At 39.5% G+C, this 14751-nt stretch overlaps 1 protein-coding gene across 1 annotated transcript; it reads right to left on the reverse strand.

The window, feature by feature from the left end:
* On the reverse strand, positions 1-3739 carry kcna10a (potassium voltage-gated channel, shaker-related subfamily, member 10a). Its single transcript, XM_059334180.1, has one exon. The coding sequence runs from the start codon at positions 3672-3674 to the stop codon at positions 1953-1955; it is 1722 nt and encodes a 573-aa protein (XP_059190163.1). The 5' UTR covers positions 3675-3739; the 3' UTR covers positions 1-1952.
* Positions 3740-14751: the final 11012 nt, after the last annotated feature.

The following is a 14751-nucleotide window of genomic DNA, read 5'->3' on the forward strand; positions in this document are numbered from 1 at the left end:
ATATCATACGCAAAAATGTAAGAGGATAGGTTATGTTTTTAAAAGATCTGCTTTTTCAATAAGATATCCACCAGTTGACAAACAGTATGATGTTTATCCTCTTAAAACCCATTTGCCCATTGGTGGGTACTGGGGTTAGGGTTTGACTAAAAATAAGTTTTTGTAAGTTTGAACTGATAGTAGTTTAGGTTGTGTTTTAGTCAGGATAAACAAGCACATTTTCAGGTTTTCAGATGTTACGTTTCAAATGAAGCCCCATACATGCATTTTGACTTTACAGTTCTTCTGCTCTAAATTCTTTTCATTCCTTAACCAACCTGAAACCCTACCTCTAACCCGAACCTGAACCCTACCCTGGCAGGTGGGGTAGGTTTTTAAGTGGTTAAGTGGTTAAAAGGTTATTACAGTGGCGAGAAAACGTGTGTAAACTCTTTGAAATTATCTAAATTTCTGCATTTATTTGTCATAAATCGTTGATCTCGATGGAGTCATTAGCATAAGGGTTCACTTACTTTTTCCACCGGCACGATGAATGCTTCATGGATGTGTTTGATAAAGATATGAAATATTATAATTGTTTGTGTGGTATGAGGTTAAGCACATTGTGTTGTTCTATACTTAGGACTTAGATGCAGATCAGATCAAATTCCATGACAAATTTATGCAGAACGTAATCTAAAAGGGTTCGCATACTTTTTTTTGCCACTTTATCTACTTCATAAACAGATGGGAGCCACTATACTCTGAATGCATTTCTTTGTTTGACAGCATTTTGGAAAATAACTCTCACAAACAAATGTTAGAAGAGAGGTTACAATGTCTACATTTTCAACCAAGCAGAAATAAAAAAATACTGAACATATATGCATGATAGACATAGGTATTACAACAAGATTATGTATGGCGAAGTCAACAGTATTTCAACATTATATAATTTAAGGCACTCCATTATACTACATAGTGTGGAGTCAGATCGACTGCTAATAATAGTGGAGGATTTTTTATCCCCGCTACTCATCAAAGAGGATGATTACATACAAAATTGATACAGTTTTAAATTAATAAATACAGCAGGGCTATAATATAGGAAAACTATACACAAGTTACTCATTCAAGACACTTTTTTGTGTTTTTCTGTTGTTTTTTCATGACTTCAGAACATATATTTTGATGATGAAAAAAGGCAGTAACCACTTTCTCCAACATAAATGTCTGTTAATGTGTAACACAATTCCTTAACCTATGAATGTGTGAGCTATTCCAGCAGCAGAAAGATCATTCCTATAAGCTCTACCAAGAAGTAGCTCTGCAATACAGTTAACAGTCATAATCATATGAATATTTTGGGTTGAGATAATTAACATGTCCCTATAGCTTTTTATCACATTTGTCTGGTTTAAAGCTGTCTAAGACCTATGTTTCATGGCCCCAGAAGACACTGTTTTAAAGCTGTGTTAAGAGTCATTGTGGCCACAAATATTAACAGTGCAGCTGGCGTGCAAAATCTTTTCAGCAAAAGGATTAATGGCCAAGACAATGGGAATAAGACCAAAATTATAAAATAAATCCTTTAAACATACTTACTGCTGAAATATGTCCATGAAAGATGTTTTATATCTCTATGCAACTAGAAGAAGAGTCCTAAACTTGAAATATGTTGACATGAACATAGGAGGATTCTTCAGCTTGTCTGTTATTTTCAGTGTCAATTTCATATAGACACAAACGAGGTAAGTACAGTACATCCTGTATATCCTTAAAAAACACATACAAATATTTTATCTCACTGATCTCACACTGACATTTGACCATTATTTTGAGGGAAATCACAATAGATTTAGATAATAGATTCCCTCCATATTCTCTTCTTTTGTATATTTCTTTCCTACTTTGTGGCAATGTCTCTCCTTCTAAATTGTGTCCTTATACAGTTAGTCAGTCTAGTCAGTCAGTTAGTCAGTCCCTTTGTCAGTCTGCCAGATGCCATTGGCTTTATTGAGCGAGAGGTTGCTACCGTCTTTGGTGTCTGTCTCAGCATTCATGGCTTGCTCAACAGCATCTGCCAAAGGCAACTTGTCCTCTGCTTCTGTCTCTCTGTGATAGAAGTAGTTGAAGTTGGAAACAATGACAGGGACGGGCAAAGCAATGGTCAGCACACCAGCGATGGCACACAAGGTGCCAACCATTTTACCCCCCATAGTAATGGGACACATGTCCCCGTAGCCTACAGTGGTCATGGTAACCACAGCCCACCAGAAGCCATCAGGTATGCTCACAAACTGTGTGTTAGGCTCGTCTACCTCAGCAAAGTAGATAGCACTGGAGAAGAGGATGACTCCGATGAAGAGGAAGAAGATGAGCAAGCCAAGCTCACGCATGCTGGCCTTCAGTGTCTGTCCCAGGATCTGCAGCCCCTTGGAGTGACGCGAGAGTTTGAATATACGAAACACCCTGACCAGACGGATGATACGCAGAATGGCCAAAGACATGTTCTGTCCTGAGCTCTCCTGTGGCGTTGTGACCAATTCTGTAACTACGGTAACAAAATAAGGGATGATGGATATAATGTCAATGATGTTCATGAGATTGTGGAAAAATTCTCTTTTGCTAGGACAGACCAAAAATCTCACACACAGCTCAAAGAAGAACCAAGCAATGCAGGCAGTCTCGATGATGAAGAAGGGATCAGAGAAAGTTGTGGGCTTTGCACCAGGTGGAGCTACAGAACTGTAAAATGTAGATTGGTTGAAAGGCTGTACCGCTGTGGGCACAATTGGGTCGTGATCATCTCTGAATTCTGGCAGCGTTTCCATGCAGAAAATAATGATGGATATGACAATGACAAAAACAGACACCAGTGCTACACCTCGGGCAGCGTTTGAGCTCTCCGGGTACTCAAACAGCAGCCAGAATTGCCTGTACACGTCATTAGTAGGTAGAGGGATGTCAACATCCTTGATGAATCCTTCATCTTCTCTGAACTGCTCCATGGCTTCGCTTCCAAGCTCATAGAACAGAATTTCATCTGCAAACACATCCAGGGGAACGTTAGCTGGGCGTCTGATCTTACCACCTGATTGATAGTAGTACAAGATGCCGTCAAAGCTGGGTCGGTTCCGATCAAAGAAGTATTCGTTCCTCATGGGATCAAAGTAGTCCATCCTCTTCAAGGGATCTCCTAGCAGCGTCTCAGGAAACTGGTCCAAAGTTTTGAGCTGTGTCTCAAAACGTAGACCGGCGATGTTGATGATGACTTTCTGGTCCCCATCATCCAGCCCTCGTTTATCTACAAACAGATCCTCGCAGCACTCCTTAGCAAGCCGGGTGAAGATCTTCTCACTCTCCTTAGTGCCCTCACTGTTTAGCAGCAGTTTCCAATTGGAGATCATGCTGGCGCAACTACTGCGTCCTTGTTTGCTTGGACTTGGCATGGTTGGGGACTGGGGTACTTCTAGTGTCTGCGTGTGCAGAATGGGCGAAGATGACGTAGATTCCCACATGGGCGTAGAGGAATGCTGAGAGGTTCGCACAAGGTAGTTGCTGCTTGGGCTGCTGTGTTCTGGGGGCATGTCCACCGTGAGAGCTGTAGTCTCATCAGCGTAGGTGTCCACCTCATCCTCAAGGCAGCTGTCAAGATCTTCCAGGCTCCCAAAGTCTACCAGGGCCACCTCCATGGCTGCAGTTCAGCCAGTGCAAAGCCTTGGGACCCCAGGATAAGACGATCACACACACACAGAAGGAGAGATGGGAGGCTCAGTCAGTGGAATCAGCAGCAGAGTACCAGTCTTCAGCAAAGCACTTACAGGACAAACTGAAAGCACCCTCAATTTTGTAATCCTTCCAACACCTGTAGGTGAGAGGCAGAGAGAGAAAGAGAGTTAGTGTGTTTCTGTCAATGGTTAAGGCTCTGCTTTGTGGTAATTGTCATGAGGTGATGAGAACATGACGTTGGAAAGCACATGCTCCATCATGACTTTCTTGTTCCTAAGATACCCATCCCTCTGGAAAACAGCAGACAGAGAAAGATGATTTAGAGAGGGAGATACAGAAATGAGGGGGGAAAAGAGGAGAAGGAGGGTGAGGCAGTTTGAAAATGGAAAGAAAGAAAGAAAGAAAGTACTTGATGAAGATTGTAATCTTTTTGAAAGAAAGACTCCTTGCTTCACTTTTTTTTTTTTTTTTTACAGATATGAGACAGTACTGTTATTGTGGAGGAACTGTGATGAGTCATGTAACTGTGAAGAAGGAAAACAACAAATTAAAACAAAACTAACTAATTGAGAGCTTATGTGTCACATATTAAATTGTCTTTTTGTCAAATTGTTGATATAAACTTCTGATTAAAATGACAAGACTCTCTATGACGCTCTTTCAACTTGAAATCTGCTGTTCAAACATGATACTTCACTGGCAAACATGCACACACACATTGGTTCTCTTTCACACACATAAACATAATAACACATGTAACACCTGCTCAAAGGAAAGAAAATCAAGGTGCACACCCTGTAATGACTCCAATGCAGACTGGAGAAGGACAGAGCAGTGCAGGCGGGGTAGCTGAGGCTGTGCATACATTAGTGCATAATTCACTGGCTGTACAATGATAGCCAGGCTGACCCAATGATGGGCCAAGCTTCCTGCAGATGCCAGGGTTCACATTTAAGCTACCAGTGCCACATTATTTCTTCTAGAAATCTGCTTTGCTGCTATTGTGCCCTGGATTAGTGTGACTTTTTTTCAGCATAAAGCCTACATTTAATAATAAGCTCCTCTTTGAGGTGTGCGTCAATTAGTGGGAATGCAATTGTCTGAAAATACATCTGTGCGAGTGTGCGTGCAGTGTGCTTATAATTTATATGTGTGTATGTGTGTGACCTAGTGCTGACGCCTGATGCAGATGTTTAATTAAAGACTCCAGAGATGAGTCACCATCTAAAACCAGTGCCAGTGATAGCAATCCTGCTGGGAGAGAGAGAGAGAGAGAGAGAGAGAGAGAGAGAGAGAGGAGAGATAGAGAGAGAGAGAGAGAGAGAGAGAGAGAGAGAGAGAGAGAGAGAGAGAGAGATGGGCCGGCTGAGTGAATAAGGAGGATGACATGAAAATTGTTGGGAAGACAGATGTGGGTGGAAGGACTGGGTGGGATGAGGACAGAAAGCAAGAAAAGGAAAGGAAAGTGACAATAAGAGAGAATGAGAGTTTATGGTGGGTGGATGGATGGACAGGATGATGAGAGAGCAGCCCCTCTTTCCTGACAAGGAAAGAGGGGCTGCTGGGTTTATCAAGAGCAGGGGAAACAAATGATGACATGGGGTAAAAGACAGAAACAGCGATGAACTGTGCAAACAGGAAGAAGGCCAATTCAAAACTGCGAAAAATATCCAATGAGAGGAATTTGAAAGTGCCGACCTTTAGTGGTTGTAGTAATTATGATGGGAGCAACGACGAAGAGTGGCAACATGGTATAAAGAGCGACAAAGTCTGTGAAGGGAGAAGCTTAGGGTGGATGGTTAGGGTTAGGGTTAGGGTAAAAAAGTCAGCGTTATTTGAAGTTATGTATGCAAGTTAATTTGGAAATTATCTTGATTATGAAACTACGTTACATTCTAGACAACCTACCACCTAATTACATAGTTACTATGGTACATTGTAAAGTATATACACGGTTGCTCATAAAGTTGGAACAAAATATTTTTTACCTCTTTCCATGAAATGATTGTGACAATGTGAACAGGCTTTTCTTCTCAAAACTTCATTAATCATTCTTTTCCAAACATATCACAATGAAAATGAAACTACAATTAACAGAGGGTTGTGTCTGAAAACAAAATTATTCCAATTTTTTGGGCAAATGTGTATTTTAACCCAAATTATGATCTTTTCCCCCAAACTTGTTTCCCATACTTTATGGAGTACATTTGGTGCCTAAATGGTAAAAAAAAGAGTAATTCTGTTTCAAATCATGTGTTTAAAAATGCTAAGTCTCACATGTTTAAAAGAGCGACAATATTACCATTTCACAAGATTAAATGTCAAAGTTCACATTTCGTATTAAATCATATGACCATTGTATGAAAAAACATAAAACAATAAATTAAATCAAGCCCCCATCTTCTCTTAAACCACATGCCCCTTCAAGCAACCAAAACTTTCCCATGATCCTAAAATAAAAGCTTCAGAGGAAGACTCTGTATACCTGGAAATTCGCCAATATTGCTTTGCTTGACCAAATATATAATGTTTTTCCAATAATTCAACATGACATTTGTTTAATTTTGTTTAATACAACAGAAAACTGCCAGCCCTCTAATATGAAATTGATGGAAAGATTAATCACTGCTCTAAATCCCCAAAAACTAAATAAATGGTTTCCAAAACAGATCAAAACAGAAGCACTGATTCAGCTATTAACCCTTTAACTACAGACATGTCAAAGATTTGTTTGCTGTGTTTTGTTTAATATTCTGGTTTCTTTTTAAAATAGACTTAAAACATGTGAAATTTGGTCTCTGGGTTAGGACTTTAATTTTAGAAACTGCAATGCAAAATCTGCTCCCTGCACTCTTTCTGTTAAAGGAAGAGGTAAAGAGGACAACAGGAAATGGGAACTTCAGTATAAGCTGCCCAGACAAGCTCATAGACAGAATAGCAAACAAGCAACACACACCTTACCTTCCTGAGCACGAAGCCTACAGACCGTGTGTGTACAATGTGCTGTAAAAAGTAAAAATAGGAAAGCGAGAAAAGGTTCGTCCACAAGTTCTGCCACTGCTGCAGCTTTCTGCTACCTCCTCAGTTGACATCAGAATAACTAATCCATCACAGACTACATTGGGTAACCTTATGCTGGAGTAGAAACTAGAGCTGTGGCAAAGGCCACATGCGCACACACACAACACACATGAACACATGCAAACAAATATGCAAACAGGTCACAGAAAAATAAAGAAAAGCAGTAGAAATAAATCTGCTAATATTGCTGCACTGATATTTGTAAGTAGGTGTGTGTCTGTTTGTGCGGGTGTGTGCCTATATGTGTTTGGCCTGTGTGCCATAAGCCATCTCTGAGTGATCTGGGTGATGTGTTCAAGGCCTTCTAGACTGGAACGGGGCGATAAGATACTCTGATCCTCCACACATATAAACACACACAAGCCGTATCCATATCTGACTTATTCACAGTTTCAAAATAAATAATTGATGTTTTACAACACCATTAACATGTTCAACACAGCAAGAGAGAATGATGAGTGAGTGACATGGGCAGGAGGAGACAAAGCTGCCTTCCTCACCCCACACAACTTTCCACCTTTCACTTTCATCTCATGGAGCAGAGCTCTGATATTATCACCTCCTTCAGCTTTTTCTTTAAATATAAGCTCCCTCTAAGCTTTACACCTTGTGAACATGCTTTTCATGTCTATCATTACATCAGGAGGGGAAAAAGTTGGAGGAATTGAATCTCCTAAGGGGCACCAAAAGTATTTTTTGGCAACCGCAGAGGACAGAAATGATCTTAAGTCAAATTCCACAGAACACATTCTAGCGTGCCTCTCTGTCCTCACGCTGTAAACCATATTTGTACACACAAGCATGTAAGGAAGCTGCCACTCCACCATCATAATTCCTAAAGCATGTGTGAACAGCTACTGTGGAGGGTCTTGTCAACGCTGTTTAATCAACATGTCTTGTTCTAGTTCTGTTAACATGTAACAGTGAGATTAATTAAATCCTTTTTATGCCCATCAGTTGAGTTATGAATTACTGAAGTACTCATGCAAGAATATAAATTAGGGCTTTTTATGCTTTTCAGCCAGAGTAGTGTCAGGGGAGAGCCGGTCATGAACACTACAGTATTATGTTATTTGTAAGGCAACTTCTGGCTTGACTTGAGCACAGCTTTCATTACTTTGTAAAACAAAAAGTTGCAAATAAATACATAGATGTTCATTAATTGGAGTGGTATTTATTTATTTTAAAAATAATAAAGCATACACCAGAAACTTGAAGTGAACATCTTCTGAGGAAGTTTGGAGTCCCAGTCAAAACTGTCAGGCAGGTAAAGAAACAACCCCTTGTAAAGTAAAATGCATCAATCTGGTGCACTTTGAGAGCTAAATGAGCTAAATGAAATTGTATATTTTATTTAAGGCATCTTATTTTGACAGTCTTCTTGTAAATTCTGTGGTCGATTCTGTTAACACACTGCGCTCTTAATTTGAAAGTTGCAAGCGTTTCGTGACAGGAAGTCATTCAAAACAGTAAGTCACAGTTTAGTGTGATTAAAACAACTTTAACTGTTTGCTAATGTTAGCTCACGGCTACCGAACGGCATATGCAACAGTGTGTTTGGACTCTGACCGGCCGGACAGGTTGATAGTATTGTGGCGTTTGCAGCCCGACACGGCGGGGGCTAGCTGGCAGAAGGATGAAGACACAGTGGCTGACGTTTAAACGGGTTTTATTACCTCTTTTAACAGACTAAGAAAGGGGTTGGAAGAGTGCCCAAAATAAGAAACGCTGATAGCTGAACACTAGCTGGTTTTCTAACTATGGCGTTTAGCAGCCTCTCTCCTCCGCTTTTTCTCCGAACTACCGCTCTTTTTCTCCTACTTCCCGCTTCCCGCCCCCTTATCCCAAACTGGCCTATCAGGCTGAACTAGGACAACTCCTTCCCCCCACAAACTCCCCATCAGTCCCCCCCATAGTCCTGCAGGGTCGCTACAGTATTTGATTTGGCGCGCACACGCAGACGGTGAGACATGGAGCGATCATGTGGGGAGGGGACTGATACATACAGGTAGGCACGGCAGCTCGGTATATTCAGTGTGTGTGTGTAAGTGTGTGAATGCGTGTATGTCTCGGAGGAGGACCGAGAGGTGGGTCGGGGTTTTGACTGACTGACGGGTGACACACTCAGCTGAGCAACGGCAACACAACGCAAAATAACTTTATATTATGAATCATGTCAAAATACTTTCAGTAGCTTGAAATGTGACATTAGCGCAGCACATGAGACTCTGGCGGGACAGATTAGAGTGTTTGATGAAGTCTCCTTGCTTGGCTGGTGATAGATTTGTGTCGAACTGTCATTATAGCCCGTCCAAGCAGTTCATGCCAGGGTCAAAATAAACCCACCGCTGATTATGAATTTAATCAAAAGATGCTTTTTTTTCTCAAAAGACCCAGGTGTCAAAGCTGTGTTGACAGGAAAGAGCCTAGAAAACTAGGCTAGAAACTCGAACTAGACTAGAAAACCGCAAAACCAACTGGGGCAGTGGGGCGGGGCATCAAGGCCACCGTGGCCTCGGGGCAGATATGTTTTTTAAGGGCACAAGGCGAAATTGCTCGTACAAGAAACAAATAAAATGCAGGCTGCCAGAGGTTCTGTGCTGAAGTCTTGAATTATAATGATTCAACACGAGTGGGCAAGAAAGTGACTTCAGGGTTAAGAGCGCTTACAACTCAAAAGAATGAAATAAAAACTGCAATAACGTGGCATATAAAGTATCATATACTTAAATACATTCACATACTGTGGAAAAAATGTTTGTAGAAATTACAGTCAAGTTGCATTAGAAACAGGGCATAAAATTAAAAATTGCATATCACCGTATAGACACTTTTAGTTACCGTAAATCAATGGAGGAATATGTTATTGTCACAAGCACACAATTACCCTAAAAACAATAGGACTTTTCAGTCTAAATTACAGTTTTTGCTGATATTCACATTTCAATTTACAGTAGAAAACTCACTGTAATTTTTACGGTGAAGTTCTGGCAACCACGGCTGCCGGTATTTTACCATAAAATAAACAGATTATTTTTTACAGTGTAACCATGGAAAAATAAACTAACAGCTGTGCCCTGTAGCAGTGAGTACATGCTTCTAAGGAGGCTGTGTGACCTTGACTTGTGTTAGGACAGCGTAAAACAGAGGTGTCATATGGGGCCCACGCCAACCCATGGTGCTCTGACTATTCCTGCCATGCTATAAATACACAGGGATTCATAGTGGGAGCAACCCATGAGCTAACAACTCCTGCTATATGTACAAACACAGCGAGGAAATGCACATGGGTGGTAGGAAAAAAAGAAACATGCGGGAGACAATATGAAAATCTGTATCAGAAATATGGTGCTGCATGCTGTGCTGAGCTGAGCTACTGTACATTTTAGTAAGCTGACTGCTGTGACTTTACCACATGTGTAAACACGAACAGATGTTCGGGCAGATCTAGCTTAACGACAATCCTTTGCTATAGCTCGTTGGCATCTGATGCATGTATATGCCCGATATTAATGAAAACACTGTAACACATTTACTTACTGTTAACCTTTCCTGCTCTTATTAATCCAACAAAGGTTTGCTCAACTACTGTAAGACAACTGCACAGTATAATTAAAAGCTTTACCTCATACTTGATATGACCATTCAGGTTGGCATTGTGAAGACAAAGGTTCAAACACACAATCACATAAAACAGACACACTCACTGCATCTCTTTAACTGAGCTGGTTTAAGTCACCTTTATGCCTCCTCCCCATTAAAGGACAACACATTATGACCAAGCTCTTTGTTGACTGAGACTGCTGACTGCAGACATTTTAATGCAGAAAAGGTTTTAAAAGCGGGAAGAGGTCATGCCTGATACAAGTGGTTTATTACAGCCATTGTGTCTCTTAAACCTTCAGCTCTGACATTAGCTGGCATTTTTTTTATGGGTTTTCATGTGTGTTTTTGTCTGTGTGTGTGTGTAATTGTGTCCAAAGTAATTCCACTCAGGCTCGAGGCTTCATTAAAGTTTCAAGTGATCTTTTGCGTGCTGCTGATCCTGGTGAATATCCAGCATTTTAACCCGAATGGACCTCAGGTCTGCTTCTGTCATCAGTCACTTGGAAACGTGTAGAAATTTGCCTCGTATTTCTCTTAGTTCTTCAATTTTCTACTGTTGTTTTTGTGAATCCTGTTTTTTTTTAAATCCTTTTTGAGCTCTGATTTACATTTTCTTATACTGTACCGTACTGTCATGTTAAAAATAATTTGCTGTATTTAATTTTACATGCACCCTGCTTGATAAATAATGAAGTAACCTAAAATGACTGTCCAGTTTCCTCATCACGAACTCCAAAGTCCAAATTCCACCACACTTACTGAATAAAATTCATTATCACAAGTATAAATCTGCAGTGTGCCAGATGTTTGCAGCTGAGGACAGTTAGTGATTCTGTTAAGTGCGCACACATAAGTGTAAAGGCACATGGGTTAACTTTTCATTCTGTGTAAAGGCCTCCTGTAGGAGGTGTTCTCACTGCCAGGTAAAGTAGATACAGTATGGTTGACACTGTAAGCTGGACCTTTTGTTTGGTCCCTGTGATGTGGTGGTGGGGGGGTCTCTGGCTCTGTGAGGGCACTGGTTGGTAGAGCTGGTATTTTTGGAGCAGTTTTGACCCTATTAAGCAGATTAATGCAGGCTGTTCAGCTCAGTGCTATAAGCCGAGGGATCTCTTCTGTCAGATCAACACAGATACTACCGAGCCATCACAGATAGGCACACACACACAAAAAGTAACTCACACCCACATACATATTCACAGACACACACACACACACATGGAACCATAAGGTTGCCATAGGAGTTACATTTTTCTACCTCTAGCTCCATATTTCTATATCTTTCAGACAGAACATAGAGAGAAAAAGTTTCACTTTTAAGATCTTAAAATTAGGCTTTAAGATATGTATTTAAGGTATGCATAAAAGAGTACTCCACCGATTTAGCGTTACCCTAACACTGTTGGACTCAAAATCAGCGGTGGAAAAAGTGTTCTGATCCTTTACTTCATTTATTTTTAGTTCAGTAACAGTAATTCAGATGGCAAAGAAAAATACATTTTTAATTATCAAAACATCTATTATCAGAATAACAGATTTTTTTTAGAATATCATAACCCTATCCCTCGCTCTTGAGCTTTTAAATCACTTACTGAAATATGAATTACAAATGTCCATTTGGTAATGCAGTTCACATCACCAGAGCCAAACACTGCCTCTCATTAATGGAGCTAAAAATAGATGCAAAATGGACACTTCAGTCAGTCCAATGGTGTGTGTGTGTGTGTGTGTGTGTGTGTGTGTGTGTGTGTGTGTGTGTGTGTGTGTGTGTGTGTGTGTGTGTGGCTTTCTATATTCAATTTCTGATGACCAAGCTGCAATGTCACTCTTTGACTGGTGGCTTATCCTTGGAGAAAAATGAGCATAGATGAAACACACACACACACACACACACACACAAAATTCAAGTTCTGTGGAAAAGACGGCATATGTATGAAAACTGTGAACAATCAATACATTAATGTGTTCATTCCATTATAATGTTAATAAGTGTTCATTAAAGTAGACAAAAGCAATGGCTTTTATTTGTGGATGATGGGTTTTAATTTACTCATTACTTACGTACTTTACTAATTCTGTCAACTGGAGTGACAATGATACAGTTTAATATATATATATATATATATATATATATATATATATATTTAACCCTGGGTTAAACTGTATCAGTTATATATATATATATATATATATATATATATATACACACACACAAATATACATATATATATATATATATATATATATATATATATATATATATATATATATATATATATATATTAACCCTGGGTTAAACTGTATCATTGTCACTATCTGGGGGACATTTGAGATTATAAATGTGAGTGTGATGTGAACACTAAGAGATGTTAGTTGGATGTCGTGTTGTGATGTCACTGATTACAGAAGAGAAACTGCAGCTTGATTACACAGGCCGGAGTGACTAGACTATGATACATATCACAAAATGCAGGCAGTGGATGTTAAAACTCATTATTTTGGATGATGCACACATATTGCAAAGAGAAAACTGAAACTGAAATGAAATGTCTTGACAAAAATACTAGAAAACATCTAAATATTATTTTGCCCATATGTCAGTCTGGAGCAGATTTGTGGTCTACGTGCAGTCTCCGCAAGGCATTCATAAGAGGTAAGCTGCTGATGCTGACAGGGGTGTGTCTGCAGGCTCCAGGCCAAATCCCAGTGCACAGCAGCTGGGACCAAAATCCTCCCTTGGCCTTTTGACAAGACACACACACACAGAAACAGAAAAAAAGACTTCCTAATAAATAAAAATAACTTTCTGTCAAGCAGAGGAATACATATTGAAAAAACTGGAGGCAACTATGCACGCTTACCAAAACAAGGGCAGACTAACATAAGCCTTTTAAATAAATCAACAGATTAAGAACATTAATATCTGTTCTATTGTGGTTGATGTACCATTCATTCACATTTGAAAAAAAATTCCCAATCCACGTGAAAAAAAGCTTGGGACTGTCCCGAAAACATTGCATTAACGATATTTCAGAATCTGCTAAATTTAACATAAACATCTAATAGCTAGAGCCTGATTGATATGGGATTTTTGAGACCATGTCGATACTGATTTTAAAGAGGGGAAATTAATTGATAACTGATATGGTGACTGTTGTAGTAATTTTTTGAGCTGGAATGAAGATATACCAAATTTTTATGATTGTGCACTGATTTTTCACCACTCTGCAAAGGTACTCATAAAGCTTCTTTCTCAAACATAAAACTTTAAAAATTGTGATTATTATACAATATGTTATGTTGGCAGCCAATTCTATAAATGATACCTGAGAAAATAAAGAATAAATCGCAATAAAATAAATATTAACATTCTCTGCATTATATATTGTGTAAAAAATGTTTTTTATAACGGCACATATCGGACATCATATATACCGATACCGATACTTTTGATAGGCCAATAATATGTCAACTGATTCTATGCTGTTTATTGGACCAGGGTTAGTGCCGATACTTCTACTTCTATATATCAATAAATAGTGAATGCAGCTAGTTGGTGTTATATATATATAAATAAATAAAAAAACTCTGGTTGTTTGACAGGACATCCTCAGTTACTGCCCCAGAGACTGATGTGCCAGCATGGGTCTGTCTGCATTAGGATGAAACTGTGAAACCTAGCCAGAAGCCAAGCATTGTCAAAGCATCACTGAACACAAGGAGCACATGCTACAACTCTTTCTACAGAATCAAATTAGTAGAAAATCAGGTCATACACGAGAAGTGAGATCCCATTACTCATGCATTGCAGAGCAATTAAGAAATGATTTTGTCATTGTGAGTGATCTGCCTGTTGAGATACTGATCGTCATAATTGTTAAGACAAGGATAACTGAGCAGGGAACAAGTGTTACTATCGCTCCTGTTTTCTCCTTAGGATGAAATTATTCGTTGCTCTCTAGACCTCTAAACCAAGTGAGTTACCTACTTCACAAATTTCTTCTCAAACATTCATTTAAATGTAATATTACTTTTTGACTTTTGTCTATCATCATGTCGTAACAGCTCATTTGCTCACAATATCTAAAGGTCAAATATCGTCATTCGTTTTACCTCAAAAGCAATGAAACAGATGCATGTGTACACACACACACACACACACACACACACTCATCCCTCCCAAAGTCTACCCACCCCACCCTGGTGTTCTGCCTCCACAGCAGGGATTAAACCTGTCTCATTCACAGAATATTATGTTATTTTGGTAGAAGCCCTTTTTTGTGCCAGATTCAGACAAGGAAAATATGGCCATCTGGTCTGACTCTCTGTTACATATCTGTAATCTCAGGTGGC

The sequence above is a fragment of the Centropristis striata genome, chromosome 5 (assembly GCF_030273125.1).
Source record: "Centropristis striata isolate RG_2023a ecotype Rhode Island chromosome 5, C.striata_1.0, whole genome shotgun sequence".
In the NCBI taxonomy this organism is placed as follows: Eukaryota; Metazoa; Chordata; class Actinopteri; order Perciformes; family Serranidae; genus Centropristis; species Centropristis striata.